Genomic DNA, 21,151 nt, shown 5'->3' with positions numbered 1-21,151 from the left:
CAGAACCAAAGTTTTAAATTTCAAAGCATAGTAACAAAAGTCAATCTAAGGAGGCAAATAGAACGTACCCCTTACAAAATCCAATTCCCCCTTAGTTCAAAAGTCAGTCCAAGATAAGTTCTATCTCCACTGTGTTGCTACAATATAAAAGAGCATACTAATATAGAACCACTCCTTCCAAATCATAGAGAGAGAATGTACCACACTTTCCAAATTTAACATGTGGCTCACCTCAATTCAAAACTCTATGCGTTCCGTAGCACAGGTCTAAGGTTTCTTCCATCTGTAAACTCTTCAGTCAAGTAATAATTTTATAATTCTAAAATAGAAAGTAATATACGTATGGACTTCTTGCTGCAATCGAAGTCGTCTCTATTCTAACAGTTCATATAATACGACCACTATCTTACCTGTTTAAGTAATTAGGTATATCTATCTCTCTTCGGAGTATAGTAAATCAGTATCCAGGTTCAATTGCTGTAAGAAATATACAAGATTGCACTAAGTCACAGTGTTTCCGTAACCCATCGTATCAAAAATCCGCTTCTATCCCTTACATCGCTTACCGCGTATCCGTCATGAACCTCTCTCCATTCATTCAGCGTGCTACACAAGCTCCATCTTGTAATGGCAATATATAGTCGTAGTAGGCAAGCGCCATCTTGAAATGGTCAAAGTCTACATATTCACACTATCAACCCGTTGCGCCATCTTAATTCGGGATAATTATGATGATGCGCCCAGTATTACATTCTTGGATATAGATTTATTTGTTGAAGGAGGTAAACTGTGTAGCCGTATGTACCGTAAGCCTACTAGTTGTAATGCTGTACTATAGGCTGGTAGTTGTCACCCTAGAAGTCAAAAGAATGCCATACCTTATGGCGAAATGTTGAGGGCGAGACAAAATTGTACAAATGATCGAGACTTTGAGTATAACCTTACAGATCTTTCACATAGGTTTATTAAACGAGGTTATCAGAAGAAAGTTGTAGAGGATGCCGTTGTAAGGGCAAGGAGGCTGAAAAGGTGTAAAACACTGATGAAAAGACCAAGTGATGAAGCTATAAAGGATACAAGAATAAGATTAATTACGAACTACAGCACTGATAGTGACAAACTATTTGTAATCTTGAAGAGACATTGGCATTTGTTGAGTATGGATAAAGATGTGTTGCCTTTTATTGGAGATAAACCAGGTATAACCTTCAGGAAAGGTCGTACCCTATCCATCCTAATTAGCCCTAGCTACCCTTCGAAAAAGAAGGAACCGAACTGGCTTTCTAATGGGACAAAAGGATTTCATAAATGTGGTAAATGCAGTTCATGCAGGTGGGCCAAGACAAAGGTTTTGAACTTTAACTATAATGATATTGGTGATCATACAATAGACATGTTTATTAACTGTAATACTACATATGTAGTCTATGTAATAGAATGTACATGCAAAAAGATATACGTTGGAAGCACTATCAGGAAACTTAAATAAAGGATGATGGAGCACTTCAGAGCATTGAAAACAGGGGATACACGCTATCCTATAGCTTCACACATTGTAAGAAATTATGATGAAAAAGACAAACATCTGTTTAGTCATCACGGTACTGATCATGTTAAACGGGACCCTAGAGGGGGTAATAGACTGTTACAGTTGCGACGTAGAGAAGTAATGTGGTTACTGAAGCTGAAAGCTGTGGAACAGGGACTGAATATTGATCACAAATTTGAATTTTATTTAGGACGAGAGTGTAAGCTGAAGAATTAATGTATGTTACATAACTACCCTCTGGTAACCAATGTTTGTTATTATGGATTTAAGAGTCTCGTAGGGGATGACTTTATAGTATCTGTAACAATTGAAGTGTCGCCCCGTAATTTCTACTTTAGCATCCTGTACTGTCCAATCTGTCCTCTTTTTTCCTTTTTGTTTCTCTAATCTGGCTACTAAACAAGAGATTAGTATACGTAAACTGTTATAGATCACTCCTACCATGGACTTTGCTTCTAGGAAGCTGACTGGTAAATTGGTGATTGGACTGATAATGCTTGCTTATACGGAGCCCAGTTAATGAAAAATGTTGATAATAAATTTGAAGTACGAATTTAGGGTTTATTGTGGATACGAACATGTTGATGTTCAATAATAGTAGTAAGATATAATTTGCGTAGTTTGACTTGGAGTTCATTATGTTATCCCGAATTAAGATGGCACAACGGGTTGATAGTGTGAATACGTAGACTTTGACCATTTCAAGATGCCGCTTACCTACTACGGCTATATATTGCCATTACAAGATGGCAATTGTGTAGCACGCGGAATGAATGGAGGTTCATGACAGATACGCGGTAAGCGATAGAAGCGGATTTTTGATACGATGGGTTACGGAAACACTGTGACTTAGTGCAATCTTGTATTTTTCTTACAGCAATTGAACCTGGATACTGATTTACTATACTCCGAAGATAGATAGATATACCTAATTACTTAAACAGGTAAGATAGTGGTCGTATTTTATGAACTGTTAGAATAGAGACGACTTTGATTGCATCAAGAAGTCCATACGTATATTACTTTCTATTTTAGAATTATAAAATTATTACTTGACTGAAGAATTTACAGATGGAAGAAACCTTAGACCCGTGCTACGGGACGCATAGAGTTTTGAATTGAGGTGAGCCACATGTTAAATTTGGAGAGTGTGGTACATTCTCTGGAATTACACTATGAATTGGAAGGAGTGGTTCAATATTAGTATGCTCTTTTATATTGTAGCAACACAGTGGAGATAGAACTTTTCTTGGACTGACTTTTGAACTAAGGAGGAATTGGATTTTGTAAGGGGTAAGTTCTATTTGCCTTCTTAGATTGACTTTTGTTACTATACTTTGGAATTTCAAACTTTGGTTCTGCAAAGTGGCACATATATATACGATCACGCTTGGGTGATTCTGGTTTGTTCTTGGTGACGGGCACTTACTTTTTACTACAGCATACTTTATCACTGTAAGTCTCGGTGACTTTTTGAACACGATCTTTATGTGTTATCATGTTTTAGGTGTTAGACATGGTTTTAAACAAATAATGTTGTAATTAATTTCAGCCTGAAGAAGTCTATTGTCAAAGACTGACAGGACGAAACACGTGTTGGCTGATGTTGAAAGAAGAAGGAATAAAGAAAAGAAATTTGAAGAGACTTTATTGAAATTTTACTTTCATTTGATAATTTGAGTGCTTGGAGGATTATTTGAATTTGCTGGACAGCCACTATGTGGTTCTACTTTTGAGTCGTGGTAACCGGCTCTTGTCCCCCTTGAGCACAATTGTTACTGATCATACTTACTTACCTATACCCGCAGTGCGCTCCTAATAACTGTTACCGTTTCTATTGCACCTTGCACTTGTAAACCTATCCATTTGTGAAAGCTATTTTACCAGCGGGAATGGTTTCATGAATCAGTCCAGTAATATTTATTTCAGTCCACTACATATGCACTATCAAATAATTGGCAGAAAGTGCCTTGTGTAATTAAGATAAATAACCACTGTCTAGAATTTCTTGCTTTATCATTCTACCATATATATATATTCCTTTATTCTACTGTAGTGTCTTTGTGTTATGACTTATGAATCCAATAAATGAAATAAGTGTAATATAGTTTTTGTTTAAATGACATGCATATCCTATGCATAATTAGGTAGCCACATATGCATTGCTTATGTATTTCACAAAGAATGGGTTTAGAAGTCTGAATTTGTAGCCTTATTTCATAATTTGCAGGTACAAACAAAACAGTTAGGAAACTCATTTCTGATTTTATTAGGGTATGAGTTAATAAATAAACATGACCATTCATTTTAAACTCTTTATTAAAAGTTTCAAATAATAAACAGTAACAATATTGAAAGAACTTACTAAAATGAATAGCATTATGCACGTCTCTAAAGCACATACAAGCACTACAGCAATATAATTTGGCAAAAAAGAAAAGTAAATTGAAAGCATAGAGTACATACCGTCTGTAGCAGGTGAGGGAATGCAAAATTACATTCGAAAGCACAACCGGCCGACCATTGAATATAGTATGTTTTTCAACACATATTGACTTTGTTGCAACTTGAGGTTGGAATGCTAACTTTGCATGTTTATAGCTATCACATCATTTTCCAGATAAAATGAAGTTGTGTTACATTACAGTCATAGTGCCAAGTGAAGAGGAAATTGATAGTCTTTTTTATACTGAATTCCACAAATCTTCTTCAACGCTACTATTTGTAACATCCGTAATGCAAAAATAACATTTTGTGTTCAGTTGAATCACTGTGGCATGTAAATATTTTGATTACACCATCTTTTTTACATACCTACCATTTTTATTCTAGACAACAAAGAAAATGTTGTAATCTCTCCTACGGATGGTCACACCATCCCCTCACCTGCTAGAATACACGAGCCATGGCAACAAAATCATTTGGCTTCCACCACTATCAAATAGCTTCTGTGTACAGTAATAAAGAACAAGAACCTTGTAATTCTGTGTCAGGTATTTTCTCTCTGTTGTGTGTTTGAAAAAAACATTTATTTTTATTGTTGTGGTATATTTAAAGTTTGACATATATTTGAAGTGAACATATTGTTTTGATTAGAGAGAGCATGTCAATGTAGATCACTGGCAAATATTTCAGAAGTAGTTCTGGCAGTGTGTTTACTTTAAAATGGTCCATATGAGGCCATTTCGTAGCAGTTACAGCCCTGCCTGAATAGTTAGACCCCACCACGTAATGGGATGATCACTTAACTTATTTTGTAACTGGCAAATAGAAAAACTCCTGACAATTTCATCATCATCAGTTTTAGAACTCATACAAGATAAAAATACTTTTGCAATGGCTTAGCATTTTTTCCTATGTTAACATTTTTTGCAACGTTATGGCCCAAGTAATATAGGGCACAAATCAGTGTGAAAATTTGAATTCTTTTTTCATATGTCATTTTACTTTTACTAAAAATGCAAGAACGTTAGGTGCATTGAACTCAAGTTAAAATATTCTACTAAGGACTACGAAATACTGTGTGCCTGTTCTTGTCATGGAAATGTTTGAATACATGATTTCTATGGTATTGAGCAGGATTATACAGTCTTCAGAGTAGTCTAGGCATGCCTTCCTTAGATGAAGCCTTTGTTATTGTTTGGAAATTAAGCCAAACGTAACTAAAGGTGAAAATGACCTGAAAAAAGTCATTCAGATAAATACAAACGTTCTTTATGCAAGCTCTATGTATGTCAATGTGCTGTCTAGAATAAGAATCAAATAAAAAACTAATGTCCTTCTTGCATCTACCTGGAGTCAACTGTCTCTCATTAAGGTCTCAAGGGTTATAGACAAACCCTCAGAAATCTAAAGCACATAAGAAACAACATTCTCAACATGTAAATATCATTCACTTATGAATGAATCAGTAACTAATGACAACAGATGCCTTTTAAAGGTCTCATGTAAATGTTAAAAATATAAGGGGATAAGCATGAACTCTTTAGGTTTGCACAAAGAGATAATGGTTTGATAGAGAACGGAATGTATTTTTACCTAAAGGTCTTGCTGACTTAATAAAGACCACCTCCTCTGAAAAGTGAATCAACAAATCCTATTCCACCATAATCCAAGGCCATCAGGAGATCAAGCAAGACTAGAAACACATCCATCACCTCTATAATGTGTCCAACAAGTTATCCATTACATCCTGTTAACCCAGATTCGTTTGTGATCCACAATTTGGGCATTTTAAAAATGATTTGGGAGGTAACAATCTTCTTGAGGATTGGCTAATGATGGGCAAACCTGCAATTATTCTATAACGTTTGGGGTCAGATGGATGTAAATTAGTTTTTTAGCAGATGGTGATAGTAGCCTTCTTTAGAAGTCATTGGCATACCCCCTTACTAAGAGGTTCAGATAAACAAAGATAAAGGCTTAGCAGCTTAGTTTGGAAACTTGCAGTATAGCCATCAAGAGGCTGTAATAAAGGACAGGCCTCATTTCTTTAAAGCGTTTGTCAGTACACACCTCTTGTCCTCAAGGATAAAGCGAAGGTGAAAATTGGAATGCAAAATATACTGTGCAAGGTGGATGAGCTGTAATTATTAGGGGGTACAGATACAATTATGTGCACCTGTTTATAAACCCAATTTATAAATGGAAGTGAGCTTTCTTATTTATTGGACTGTTTGCTGTTGAGTACTTTTCCATATGTATCTTTAACAAAAGTCCCTTAAAGCTTAAAAAAATTAAGCTTTTATTTTATTCATACAAACTAGTTAAGAAAGTGGAAATGGGATACAAATACTTGTCCCCAATTTCAATTGTTTTGTGCCTGGAAACTTGTGGTATTTTGTTGTCATAAGTGCGTTTGACTATTATTGGGCGCAGCTGAACTATATATAATTTATTTTCAAGTGCTGAATGAGAAGTGACTTGTTAACAAACCTCCTCATCTATGGGCAGTTGCTGCAGGTGATTAAAAAGCAGTTTTTAGCATATCTTTTTACAAAACTTTTCATAGAATTCTTAAAATAATTTGGTTTGCCCACTGGTGTCACAGACATGTTAATTCAATCAATTTACCACTTTTATGGAAATAGTCATTTCCCTAAAGAAATCTACCATATTAAACTTGTTTCATAAACATATTATGTGTTTAATTTGACTTTAATAATTTATAGGTAATATTGTCCTTAATGTTTGAAATATTTTAAAAAGCAATTACCTACAAATGTTGATGGTGCCTGATATATTTTTTAAAATGTGCCCGTTAACACATTCATGAATATGTTGGAAGTGTTTGTGCATAGTTGTAATTTAGTTACACATCAAACAAATCCTTGCCTTGCATTCTTTGACATGTTTCAACAAGTATCCCAGGAGTAAACAAAAAGTTGCTAAAATCTTTGCCAGTGATCTGGATATGTACTGGTTCCCACTTCCTGTGCTGCAGTTCGAAGTTGGCCTGTTATTAATCTGCTGTATAGTAAGCTAAGGCAGACTACAAAGCTTTTACAACAGCAAAGCAACATCATGCTTGCAGATAAGTTTTATAGCAAAAACGCCTCTGCATCAAAGCCTTAGTAACACCTATCTCAATAACAAACTTTTCCTGTATTTTATGGACTTTTTATATTCAAAATAAGTTCGAAGGATTTCTTTCGTGACTATGTACATAAGTGCAAAAAAGGTGTGCCTCACACATTCGTACACCAACTGGATCAGTTAACTGCAGCATATTGGTATCTTCAACACTGTTAAGGGGGTCATTCCACAATATTTTTATGTACATATTTTGCAAATATAAATTAGTATTAAAATAGTCCAGCGAAAAACTGTTTTAAAGGCAAAACTACCTGAAACTAAATGATTCAAAACTTACAAAATGCTAATATACATAAAAATCAAAATAAGGCAATTTAAATGTTCTTGTAGATTTAAAGTGTTGTCTTGTAAAATCCAAAACACTGTGGAACAACCCTATACACACAACAATTTCTACATGCTATAAAACCTGACTCTAAATCCATGTGTTGTAAACTTCTTAACTGAAGAAGTGAGATAAAGACACAAATTCAGTCTTCACATGGGACTTTGGGTTTTTAAAAAATATTCAATCATATCTTTTCTGACAGTATTGAACTATACCATAACAAGCTCATACTGTTACACATCACTTAATTTACATGTGAAAATTTCACAAATAATGTATACAAAGGTAGCCATGTTGTAGTTTTGTTGCCATAGCAACAACAACTTAATAAAACTAGTTAACAATGAATCTATCATTGTAAGAGTTACATACAAAGTTATTTTTGTTCTTAAACTGTAAAATATACAGACTAGATATGCATTGTATCTATACCATATCATGCTACAGTGTTGATTTATTATGTAACTAAATGGATTCAATACATGTTTTACAATCTTAAACATTCCCTAACTCTCCTTCAAAATTAAGTTTGTTAGTTAATAAAGATATCAAGATGTAATATGTTTTTTTTAAAAAACCTTTAAAACTACCAGTAAGCAATATGTTTTGTGAAGTTCTAGTTATGCCTTGTAACATTTTGTGTTTTATCTATATTTACATTTGGATTTGGCTACCAACTACATCTACTATATATTCATTTCAGTCTTAACGTACAATGTAGTCTAAAGCCTTCAAGAGGCACATGATTAAATCAGGTCAACTTAAAATATACTCATTCAACAGGAATGAAATATTAGATTTCCCTCATAGGTCTGCTTCTTTTTCACTTTCTTTAAAGTCACATGCAAGTGGAAAATTAAATATATATTTTTCTTACAATAATTATTTTAGATTTATTTAAGCCAATCCATTTGTTAAAATGTAAAATCAAGGCCACATGTTAATTTTGAGATTACATACTAAATATTTCATGGCAACTGCTCAATTTTCGTTTCAATAAGTAAAGCAAAGTGTTAAACTATCTGTTTTTTGGGTGTTCATGTATTTCCACTCTCTTCTTTTCATGTGTAGTTTACAGCCAATATCGATACATTTAAAATTAATTATAGCAGTCCTGTGACAATAAAAGTCTAATTTTTCATTTTCCTTCTCCATGACCTGTTTTATCCAAGTGTCAGCATTCTTGCATATTATTTGCATAAGGCTGAGAGAAATGGAGAGAGATAATTAACTTTGGACAAATAAAAAAATATAGGTTCAGGAAAAATGGGAAGCTTATACAATGTCCCCAAACACAATGACCATTAAACATATATTACATACACTGATCAAATGACAGATTAAATTATTTGTGTATTTTGTTTAGAGTCACCATTTCGATCTGTGACTTTAGGAGAACACATTACTTTATATTTAAAGTCTAATGACTGATTTTCATTCTTGAACAAAGACATTGCAACATAAGTTCTCGCACACCATGTTTAAATAGTGCTACCTCAAAAGGCATCTTTTGCCCTCATTGTTTTAAAATAGATGATGATTTTAGTGCTTCAAGCTTTCACATCAACAAAAAATAGGTTACAAAGGAACACTTATTTTGCCGACTAAGATGGAAAAAAACATAGGTGGCACCTAATACAACTACCCTGTATTTCCCTCATTGGACCATCCTATCAGATAAACTATTGTTGTGCCTTAATATAATGTAAAATGGTTGTAATGTAAATGTACATTCTATGCGGATCTACGTGAGATGTATAAATGTTTGATAATAAAACAAATTGCATCAAAATGTCATGTTACACAAAGATTCATTCAGCACTCAAACGTTTTCATCTACTTCAACACGGAAAACTCTATTGAGCTTTAATATATTTACCTAATGTGAACAAATCTGTTCTTGAGGCACTGGCACAGGTTGTGCAAACCCTATTTGGAGACACATAACAGGAAATACTCAAATCTGCATTTTCCATTAATGTTGCAAGTATTCTGGAAAACAGAAAGTCAGAGATTAAAGGAAACAGGCCAACCAAGTTCACATCTAGTATGACTGGCCAGCCTGCTCTGAAATATTTCCTTTTTCTGCTTTTTTGGTTTCATCCAAATTGTACTGAAGGTTGTTTGGAGGGGGCCAACATGATGTAAAAGAAAATAGGAAAAACTTTCTGCTAAGAGTTCTTATAATTTAACCATATATAAGGTTAGATAAGTGCAGAGAAATACAAGGCAAATACCTCTAACTATTTTAAGATGTCTTTAAGTAAATGCAGAACAAGAATTTCTTTCCTTAAAATGATTTCAAAGCCGGAGACTATATGATAATTTATATCCATTTCCACAAGAATGTACTCTGTGAACGGTCCTGCAGAAATGGGCCTCTAGAAGATGTTAGCATGAGTCAGTGTGGAACTCCCATAAATAACTCTCCCTTGAAATGTGCAACCTTTTTTCATTTCTCAGGTACTGAGTGAAAGAGCTTGCCTCTGGATTTATTAGCCATATACAGTTACTTCCCTCCATCCTCTTAATGCAACCTCTGCAATAATATGTGGGTGGTCAACACACAAAGGCCTGATGGGCAGCAATAGCATAGATTTTACAGGAGGAAGGGCTACATTGATAGGCAACTGCAAGGATGGGAGCTTAGAGCTGCTAGTGTGAGATCTTTCAGGAAACATCAGTTTAATGTTCCTAGAGCTAGGACTCTGATGCCAAGAAAGCACTTCATACAGTATATCATTAAATACAATAAAAGAATAGTGGCAACATTTGTGACAACAAACTACCACTAGGGAAACCAAGCTGCTTTCTAACTTGCACAGAAGTAACATTTCCACAAGTTAATACTGTAACTAAAACAAAGACATACCTGTTGCTAATATTGACTACACTGCCGTAAGTGCCATATTCCTTGTTGCAGGGAATTTAGGTGCACATTACACCAATAGACTGTGTGACTAACAATATTCTAATCTTAGCTGCCAATCTATAATTTGGCATACAGAGATTTGGCAGTCAGGGCAATGGAGTAATTCACTCTGTTGCCTTGACTACACCTCCACATGCCATATTATGAAATGACAGCGGAGTTGGCGGTGTTTCAAAGGTCTGTACACTTGTTTTTCAAAGGAGTACCTTCTTGCTCCTCACGTTTCATGTAGTTTGAGCTTGTAATATTATTTTAAATCACACTGGCATAGTACTAAGTGATAAAACATATAACAGGATAAACACCACGACTCACAAACAATGGTTCTAAATTTGTAACTACAGGCGATTATTTATCAGCCTCTTTAGATGCGAAGAACAACACCAGGCAGTATTTATAGCATGCAAGGATGAGTCACAACTGTTCCACTAAGATTCAAGAAATTCCAAAGCAACAGACATCTGTCCCTACGAAAGCTATGCGTTTGACAATTTTGTCCCTTAATTTCATCTGACAGTGGATAATTTCTTGCTTAACTGATAAAAACCGACCCAGGATTTGTAAATATAAACTGTGGTACTGAAATAGATGAGGAAAAATATAGATTTATGGAATACAAATACATGAAAAAGTTTACTTATTTATGTGGTTGTGTCTAGTCACACTTTAACCTTTGTATGGTTTAGTGAAAATTAATGTTGAAAGTCACACTTTAACCTTTGTATGGTTTAGTGAAAATTAATGTTGAAGAATCTAAGGGCCCCATTACGATGGCGGGCGGCCAATGCCCGCGCCACCCACCGTAACGGTAAACGGGAACGACTGAAAGAGGTGCGGGGTCCCGCTGTGCCTAGGTCGCATCCTGTATATTTAACATTGTGGCGGGCGGTGTTGTACTCAGCACCCGCCACAATGTTAAAAGGGCATGTTGTGCATTTGCATGCAGAATTTGAAAATGTTGGTGGGTACCCCCAAGTGTAGCCACCCCCCTTTTGAATCCCCTGGGGGCCTGCAACGGGCACCCAAAGGCATTCTCTGCATACCTTTCCATGGCAGAGTCTCCGCCACGGAAAGGCATGAGACAGCCATCATTGTAATATGGATGCGCCACCATATTGCAGGCCTTTTCCGCGGATTGCCCACCAGCGGAAAACTGGCAGACGGTCTTTCCGTCCGCCTGGGTTCCCACCGCTATCGTAAAATGGCAGGGAGGAATGGTAGGCGGGCGACCGGAAATGGCGATCCGCCTCCCATCCTGATGGGCCCCTAAATGTGTGTTTGCGACTATACCAATAGTGGATGTCGACATTGGGGGTTGACTACTCTTGACTAGAAACTTGGCAAGTCTATATCTAACACCTCAAAGAAACACAAGCATTGGCAAAGTCAATATGTCTCTCCTGTGAAAACTAGTGGCTTTGCAGATATTTTTCCGTTGGTGGCCGTGGCATTTGCTTGTAATTAATTTACTTAAAGAGAAAGAAAAGTCATTAAAATATGACTGCTGCATATATGCGCACATACATGGCCAAAATCTTTTAATGTTCCATATTTTGCATTTACAAAATGCATGAATGCCAACTTTTACTTTATTTTTCATTTACCATTCCAAGATGTCAAACAGCCATCTCGGAATACCAAATTTTAAAACATGATATCCCAAGAATTAAGGCAAGGGTGAACATGTGGCCTTGATGGACCGCAATTTCCTGAAACTCAACGCGGATAAGACCGAGGTCTTATTCTTTAACCAACCATCTCCCCTCGCCTCCAACTTATGGTGGTCGGAAGAATTGAGTGTTGCCCCTCTTCCCAAAGAGTCGGTCAGGAACTTGGGCTTCAGGTGGGACAACTGTCTGTCCTTTGCCGCTCAGGTTCAGACAGTCTCAGCCGCCTGTTTTAGCAAAATCAAAATGATTAAAAAATTAATTGACTACTTGCCCAGCGATACTCGCAAAACGGTGGTCCATGAACTAATTACGTCGCATCTAGACTGTGCGAATGGACTTTACCTGGGTCTGTCGGAGGGCCTGCGCCACAGATCCAGACGGCCCAAAATGCTGCAGCCCGCCTGGTCTGCGGCGTTTGCTCAGACAACATATATCTCCCTTTTTGCGGAAACTGCACTGGCTCCCCATAGCCAAAAGAATCGAGTTTAAAGCATTGACATTGGCCTTTCTAGCAGCCAAAGGTCTAGGACCAGCCTACCTTAGAAAGAGACTCCGGCCCTACAATCATTCTGTGGGAGTGGGAGATAGAAGCGCAGGGTCCTGAAAGCAAGTAGGCTGGCAGGGGTGTGCAACTACCAGGCCTTCTCAGAAATTTTTTGTTTTATAATTAAATAGGCAGACATAGAAAAAGAGGGGTGTGGATCGGCTAACAGGGAAGCAACAGCCCGGAAGCAGAGTGCAGTTGCCGGTCCCTCAGACAAGAATAATTTGAAAAACACAAAAATGTATATATTAAAAAACTGTGTAGTGAGTTGTGTTTGGAGGACTAATGGACCATATAAGGAGTTTTTTGTGAGATAATGGGAAAGAGAAAGGAAAGTGACACACTCCGATGGAGTGCTGGCACAGCATCCTCACATCAGAAGTGGAAGTATAGAAAGCTTCCAGTTTGAAATGATGAAAAGAATTGATGCTCCAGAGGAACATAGGCTTTCCTTCCAAGAACAAGGAAGAAAGCCATTTAACAAGGAATTGAAAAAACTGAGATAGGTTGAAAGAACCCAATCATGAGTGAGAAACTGACCCAAAGACCGCTTTGTATATTGTGTTGCAGACAATAGTTCTTCACCAACAGCTAAAACTTTCTATGGATCAAGATGTATATAGGTGAATTGGGTTAAGGGTTTTTAAATTTACAGCCTCTTATTTATTAGACTCCTAGGTGTGCTCGCAGCCTATTTCACAGGCTCAGCAATCCGAATAAAGCAAATGTAAAAAAAAAGTACACACCGTAAAATCTTCAGCAACAAATTGACCAGGCCCACCTTGTGATAAAGATGTAAAAGTTGTCAAACGTCACATCTTCATAGTAACAGCCATATATATATTAGTAGCGAATTTTATAGTCAGTCAGCATGGCGATAAATCATTGGGGATCCAACATACACCTTACACTAGCTTCGTGAAATCAATGGCCAAACATTTCAGTAAAAAAAGTCCGACCGTTGCTCATGAAGAGTAGCTCCTGTTTTTTGGAGTTAAGTTTTTGCAAGTTCTCATCAACTGCTGGGAGTGGTCGCTTCCTGTTTCTAATAACATGGGCAGCTATAAGTAAAATGTTGGTAAACACCCACAAACCTATGCATTTTTTTAGGTATGTTAGCCCTTACGTGTGAATCTGCGCAGGTTTATCCAAAATCCTGAAACTACAAATATATTGTCTTGAAAGTTCCACTATACTGCCATTTGTGAGATTAAAATCCAGCCATTCCCAAAATTACAAATCCATATTTGGGTTTGCTCAAGCACAATATAGTTTTTGTTCTCCAATACATAATATTTATGAATTCTGCCAAAGCTGATCTAAAATCTTTTATCATGACAATCCGTAAAGTACATTAACAGACTCATGCTAAAAATTTCCAAGGCTTACAGAATTATACCGTATGTGCTTTGTGAATTACTTGAAATGTTTTCTAGTGAAGCTTTTGAATGAATGCAGAGTTTACTCCAAAACATATGCAGACAACCTAGTGATCTGCATATCATTACCAGCAGAAAAACAAAAATTTAGGCAAATTCAAAACAATTTTCAAAGGAGCAAAATATGTTATCATGACTTTAAAACTATTTTGATATTAAACCATAGGCTACACATTTCAGTTATGAAAAAGGACAATGCAGGTAAAAGTGATCATTTCTAAATGGCTGCATAATCATGAGAGAATCATGTGGATCCTAAAACCTATAGTATCCTGTTTATAACGGGTAAATTATAACATGTACTTATAACATGTACACGATAAATAAAACTTTAATCCAAATAAAATTGTCTTGAATCAATTTCAGACTCTTTGTTTCTGTTTTCCACAATACAACATATAACAAAAAGTGTATGAACGCTTAAGACATGGTAACTGAAAAAAACCTGTCATGGGGATATTTGACAATGATACATGAATCAGATGACTACAATGTAAACAACAGACTAAGATAACACTTTGAAAACAGACAAACATTTATCCATTGAGAGTATATAGTAAACCAGCAATTCAGTGTGCAAGTGCACATTTGATGATGGCCATCTTAAAATGATTAAGTATGTTAAAGTAATGCATTATAAAAGTATATAATTTTTCTGATGTGGTTTCTTGTCTTGATGGAGCACTGTTTGTCATTTGTTTTTCTAGTGCTTTTCTAACACTTCCAATGGTTTTCATTTTGGTTAACATGTTTGCTGTGAGAGTCTTCCTGTAGAGGTGGTATTGGACAAAGGCGAATATTTACAGAAAGGCTGTGTACAGCGTCCCACTGGAACCTCATGATATTCCACACTTTTTCTGTTCACAATTTCAACATGATCTACTGGAAAGAAAAAAAAGAAGTGTAATAGTGACTAAAACTGATTTATAGCAATCTCCTAATAATTAATCATACATTCCATCCTAAATATTTCATATCAGATATGCTGCTGTGTCAAACATTGTTTCAATGAAATTAGTTTACCTCCACATTTATATTACTCAATGCATTGAACTACTTAATGCCTCTTTCACAATATGCATAATCAAGCCTGTCTAGTGGTCAGTGGGATAACGTATCCACTGAAAGACCCTATGTTCGAATTCCAGATAGCTTCTAAGCATTTCCTCTTCTGTAGTTCAGTAAATGAGCACCACTGTGTGAGGATATCCTAAGTATCTGATATGAGCATCAAGAAACAACTTTATTGTGCCATTTGAAAATAGTGCTATGTCAAATGTCACAGATAAGCCTGTGGAATAATGCTATTGCCTTTAGACAACAAAAGCCATATTGTTTCTCTTATGCTCTATAGCAGGCATTATTTATCTATAAATTCAAGTATATGCATAATATTATTTATATTACCAATACGCTAGCTGCAATGTGTTGCCATTAATGATTGCAATAATTGTACACCATATCATAAAACAATGACAAGGACACACTGTCCTGAGTTTCCTGTCTGTTTCTGAGCAGCGCCAAGATACTCCAGCGGAGTGATAGTTGCACTTTAGAAATAATACCGACGACTACTGTTATTTACAGAATCACCATAACTGGAGCCATATTTGTGGGACAGGTCCCTAAGAAATGCCATCCTGATTCGTATTTTGCTTCACTGAGACATACATACATCCAACAACTGTAGATTAAAGATATAATTTCTGCAGGGCTTTAGATTTTTCTGCTTTACAAGGCCCTAAGAGAGTAAGCACACAGCTATAACAGGCATTGGCAAAGCCAATAGGTCTTGCCTTTGAGGTCTCCTTAAGTTTGCCAACTCTTTCTGACGAAGCGCTCATAATTGGCCAAAAAATAGAAAAGAAGGCACAAGGGCCCACAAGGGTCATGGCAGAAATATGCAGAATGCAAACTAGAGCTGGAAACAGGATCTCAAATGGCTCTATCTTAAATGGCAATACCCAATGTTCCCACAGGGTCCACAACAATGTTATCCTCATACACCTAAAGCCGCTTTTTTTGGACAGAGGCTGGGGCAGGGTAAGAGTCCGTAGGTGAGGAAATCAAACATGGGTACAATGGCAGGGGCCAAAGCAACAAACAATGCAGATCCGGAGTCAATCGGGGAAGAACAATTGATAGTTAATCTATCACATAGGACTCTTACTGAGATTGAAACCAAAGTCCTTAAGAAGGGCCTAGGGTTTGTACCCAAAGTAGACATGTTTCCTGATGTAACTGTGAGCTACAAAACTTCTTCATAAAGATACACCTACAGGCGTTCTTTCAGGATACACCTATTCAAGGACATATGTACACAGGACTACGTAATCCATCCAGGTTCACCCCCAATGCTAGTATGATACCAAATAAATTTCTGACATTTGAACAAGCAGTCCTGTAAGAAGTTACTCGCAGCCACAGAACTGGCAGAGGTGAATTCTTTGGCCAACGACCACAAGATCACCATTAAACAAGCAGACAAGGGAGGGACCACTGAGATTATGTCCACCACGGACTCCAACAATGAATGCAATTACCAGTTGGCCAATCCATACTATTATACCCCAATTCCCACGATCCCACAGGGAGACTCACTACGCTGTTCACCGCCATGTTATCCACAGCAGAAACCTAGTGCTGGATTAGTAAGAATGAGGCTGACTTTCTTATCAACAGAGGACCAAGGATCCCCTATTTCTATATCCTCCAAAAATTCATAAGGGTCTACATCCACGACCAGGAGGACCCATTGTTTCAGGGATTAACTCCCTGTTGGAGCCCCTGTCCCACTTCCTGACCAATTCATACAACCAGTGGTACATAAAACTCCCTCATTCTTACAGGCCACTAGGGATGTCCTTCCGCTAATTGAGGACACTAACAACACAAAAGAGATCGATTTACTGATCACTTTGGACACAGATGCACTTTACACTAACATATCCCAGAAAGCCACATTCGATGTAGTGGAGAGTGCTCTACTAGCCGAAGAGTGGACTTTACCTATAACAGTCAGCTTCATTATGGAGTGTGCTATGCTATCCCTCACAGAGAACTTCTTTCAATTTAACAAACAACTTTGGGCCATATGAATCAAAATGTTGTTTTGCGATTCTCAAATTGCGATTTTTTGCAAAACGCTATTTGAGAATCGCAAAACGCAATGTATGTAGGATTTGCAAAAGCTTTTGCGAATCCTACATATTCCTTAATTGCGAAACGCAAATTGTGATTCGTAATTAAGGAATACCTCCCCATTCATTCCTACAGGCCTATAGGCGTATAGGAATGAATGGGGAGACATTCGCAATTTGCGAGTACCTATTAGGTCAAAAGGACACCTGTTGCACCCCTGAAATAACAATGGGTGCAGATGTCAAGAAAATAACAATAGGGAGACACTTTAGGAACACAACCGGAAACAAGAGACAGGCGCTTTGGCATGCGTGATCACTTGCATACCAGCCTCCAACAGTATTTGGAAGATCATACAAAAACATTGGGGCATTTTACAAACTGGCGAACCTGATAACACACCAGGAACATGAAAGACATTCTCAGACACACTAGACCTCCACCTCCTACTAAGCATGACCAGAGATTCCTTTGGTACCTACCCACAGTAACAGGTCATTATCCATGTGGGTCCTGCACGGTATGTGCTTTCACTGAGATGACAAAGGAAATCAAATTGAACAATACGTTCAATTGGATACAGAAGAAACACACTAAATGCAACACAAGCAACTGTATCCATATCCTAACATGCCCTTGTAATTCTAGGTATATTGGCATGCCCTCTAGAGCGGTCAAAATACGCATCATGGAACACCGTAGTGACATCCAGTGCCAAAGACTCAAACCCAAGAAGTGCATTTGCTTAGAAAATAAGGGGCACTCACCTGATGACTTACGGTGGACCATTATTGAGGCACATCCACATATTAGCAAAAATGCCCTCTCCAGGAGACAGCAAAATTGGATTTTCCGCAATTCCACACAGAAATTGGGATTGAATGAGGACATTCCTTGGAGTGAGCGGACTAAATAAAGCCCCCACCTACCACCTATACGGGAGGCGATCGCATCCATTGCAATACTTCACTTTTACCAATTTGGGAAGTCTGTACAGTGCTTTTTACACTTCTATGTTCTCCCGGGCATACACCATGCATATTTATTAGCAGATCTCTGTATAGCTCTGACCCTCTTTCCGCTGACCGGTCCAGTCCCACCATTCACTACACCACCAGCGAACTAGTATTCCAAGGTATCCTTTTCCACCGCCAATGTTGAGCCAATTCACTACAGTTCCCATAATTACCTGTGAATTCAGTAGTCTAGCATAGCAATTCCGTAGTCTCCTCTACACCATCAGAGAACAACTATTCTGAGGCATCCTTTTCCACTTGACACCAATGAGCCATTTGACCAAAGCTCCTACGAACCCCTGGGAATTCTGAAGTCCAGTGTAGCCCTGACACCTTTGAGCTTTTAGACTACAGTTCGCATGAACAACTGAGAATTCTGTAGTATAGTGTAACACCGCCCTCACTCCATGCGTTGACTTGGACCCACAATAACTCAGCCCTTTTTACTTTAATTTAATTCTGTGCTCGCACTGCTAGATACTCCACCAGCGACATTTTCGCTGTTGGCCCCCGGGAGCACTTCCAATTTGATTTAGGAAGCCTTCTATTCATTCTCTGAAGCACTTCCAATATGGCTCTCCCAGGTTGCCGTTTCTGCCGCTATGCATATACCGGGTTATTGCCAGCACCTGTATAGCATTTGCAAGTATTTAACCTTGCGTCTCCTCCCCTCGCTCACTCTTCCAAGCTGGTAGAGCGAGGTTAGGCTGTCTGGCTATTGAGCAGCATCCACACCGTGAGGAACCGCTGCAAAATACGCTTGCTGTACTGCAATATGTGATATTCTGTTACTGCTGGTTGAAAAACAGGATATATTTCTCACCGCATTCCAGGATGCTAAAATGTAGCGTTCCCACTGCTATAACATGATGAAGTTCGTTACCCACCCCAGATGAGTGAGTCTATGCATACTCTCAGCCGTAGTGGTTGACAGTCTCTCAGCCTGCCTATGCCCTTAGATGTGCCACTTGCCTGCCAATCTCTTCTGCCTTTTCACTGCGCCTCTAAACACACTTTTAACTAACAGCATGGTAATAACTCTACTGCAAGCTGCAATGTATTGAGAATTTAACTTATGTATATCATTATTTCTTTACAGGTCGGTAAGGTTATAAGTTACTCCATATTTAGGGTCTTATAGTGCTTGGTATAACCCCTACACTGACTACGATCCCCACCACTGTGTAGATGTACACTTGATTTATGGTCTTGATAAACTGCTAACTGATCCATTTTGTGAAAAACCAAGCAAGAAACATGTTGACCTCTTAGTATAAGCAACCACAGAACATTATGGTGGTGGTTCGCTAACTCTGTTTTTAAATAAACAAGTTGCCTCACTGATTAAAATTGTTTCAGAGTACTACCTAGTCTATTTTTAATCATTGTTATGCACTTTAAACACCAAACACATCCATCTAAAACTCACAGCCCTACACTTGCACTTCACATTACGGCTTGGGAACAAAAAGATCTCCATTAAAGAGCACCTTTTAGGGTGCCCGTTGGGCATTGCAGCTCCAGCCTGGAGCAAGCCCTATAATGAAGTAAGACACCCTCTCGTGTGTGTGAGGGCCCTAAGTTCCAAAAGGAGTAGACCTCTGTTCTACCCTTTGGAAATATTCACTGACCAACCAGTAAATTCTCTCTCTGAATCCAAAAGGAACTGCATACCTTATTGATAATATAAATGTCACCACTAAATGCAGCTCACATTATGCCTTTAGTGAGGAGGAGCACATTGAGTACAGTTCTGTAACTGCACAGCACAAAAGCAGTATTTTTGCTCAAATGAGAGACATTCCCCGGCACACAAGCAAGAACAGCCACTACTACTGATGGCGTGAGACTATAATGGGAAGGCAAACAACCTGTGCCATTACTGCTGCCAAATTAGGATTTTAAACTCTTAAACAAAGTTAAGAGCATAAGGGGCGATTAAGATCACAAAATAGCCCACACTACAGTGAGCGATCCACCCAGCACAATTCCAAGTCCTCGAGGCTGAGGGAGGACCAAAGTGAGAGAGTGACATTAGCCTGCCTTCCTGCACCTATAGAAGAAATAACTCTTTGGGACCGCCTGGCTGCAGAGGGCAACTGAGCACCCCTCTCCTAATGCAATTAAAAACCTCTGTGCAGACTCCAATTCATTCACTCAGAAGCATATCACTGTACTCAAACACACGCACCACTATCACACAGCAGAGGCTAAAGAGGAAAAAAAGAAAAAAGCACATTTTTCTTTTATTTACTGATTCAAAAAATGAATTGGTAAGTTCAAAAAAAGTATTGGAAAAACATTTTTTTGTTTTAGCTCTTTCAATATAGGAGCAGGTCAGGGAAGCAACATGGAGGGTATGGGGAAGAAGCATCAAATAGTTTGGGGGCACACTAGGCGGAGGATAAAGGGAGAGGCACACAATAACCGATTCTCAGAACTAACTTAAGAAAAAATCCTAAACTTACTACTTTTGGTACTCACAAAAGGCATTTAGTAGTAGTAAAGTTAGGATTTTGTTTTAAGTTTGACTTAAGACAAACTTAAGACAGACTTAAGACAGACTTAAGACAGACTCCTAACTTAAGTCTGTCTTAAGTTTGTCTTAAGTCAAACTTAAGACAAAATCCTAACTTTACTACTATTAAATGCCTTCTGTGAATACGAAAAGTAGTAAGTTTAGGATTTTGTCTTAAGTTAGTTCTGTGAATAGGGCCCACAGCTCAGAGAAAGAAAGGTGGATGGGAAAGAGAAGCACATGGATGAGAGAAAGCAGCATGGAATGCACAGGGAGAACCAACATATGCAAGAGAGCAAGAGAGAGCAACATGAGTGCAGGAGCGAGAGACAGAAGCATGGAGGGAAGGAGAAAAGCACATGAAGAAGACAGCTGGAAAACACATGCACTCTTATGGGAAAAAGTAGTTCCCTAAAAGC

At 37.8% G+C, this 21,151-nt stretch overlaps 1 protein-coding gene across 7 annotated transcripts in view; it reads right to left on the bottom strand.

Annotated features, from left to right (window-relative positions):
• Nucleotides 1-3,850: 3,850 nt before the first annotated feature.
• Nucleotides 3,851-21,151, bottom strand: part of LOC147718720 (muscleblind-like protein 3) — a 419,970-nt gene continuing 402,669 nt past the window's right edge. For 5 of the 7 annotated variants that reach the window (XM_086918701.1, XM_086918707.1, XM_086918706.1 and 2 more), the window contains 2 exons: nt 11,122-14,939; nt 3,851-11,075 (listed from right to left, as the gene is read on the bottom strand). Coding sequence is in view for 1 of the 7 variants with exons in the window: in XM_086918706.1 (XP_086774832.1) it covers nt 14,800-14,939 (140 nt within the window). In the remaining 6 variants the exon portion in view is untranslated. Of the gene's footprint in view, nt 11,076-11,121; nt 14,940-21,151 lie in introns of those variants that run through there. The other 2 variants (XM_086918705.1, XM_086918708.1) reach the window with 2 other exon arrangements.

This window comes from Lissotriton vulgaris, chromosome 4_1 (assembly GCF_964263255.1).
Source record: "Lissotriton vulgaris chromosome 4_1, aLisVul1.2, whole genome shotgun sequence".
NCBI classification, from domain to species: Eukaryota; Metazoa; Chordata; class Amphibia; order Caudata; family Salamandridae; genus Lissotriton; species Lissotriton vulgaris.
Note: the sequence above shows the minus strand (reverse complement) of the source record. Positions and strands in the feature narration are given on the sequence as shown.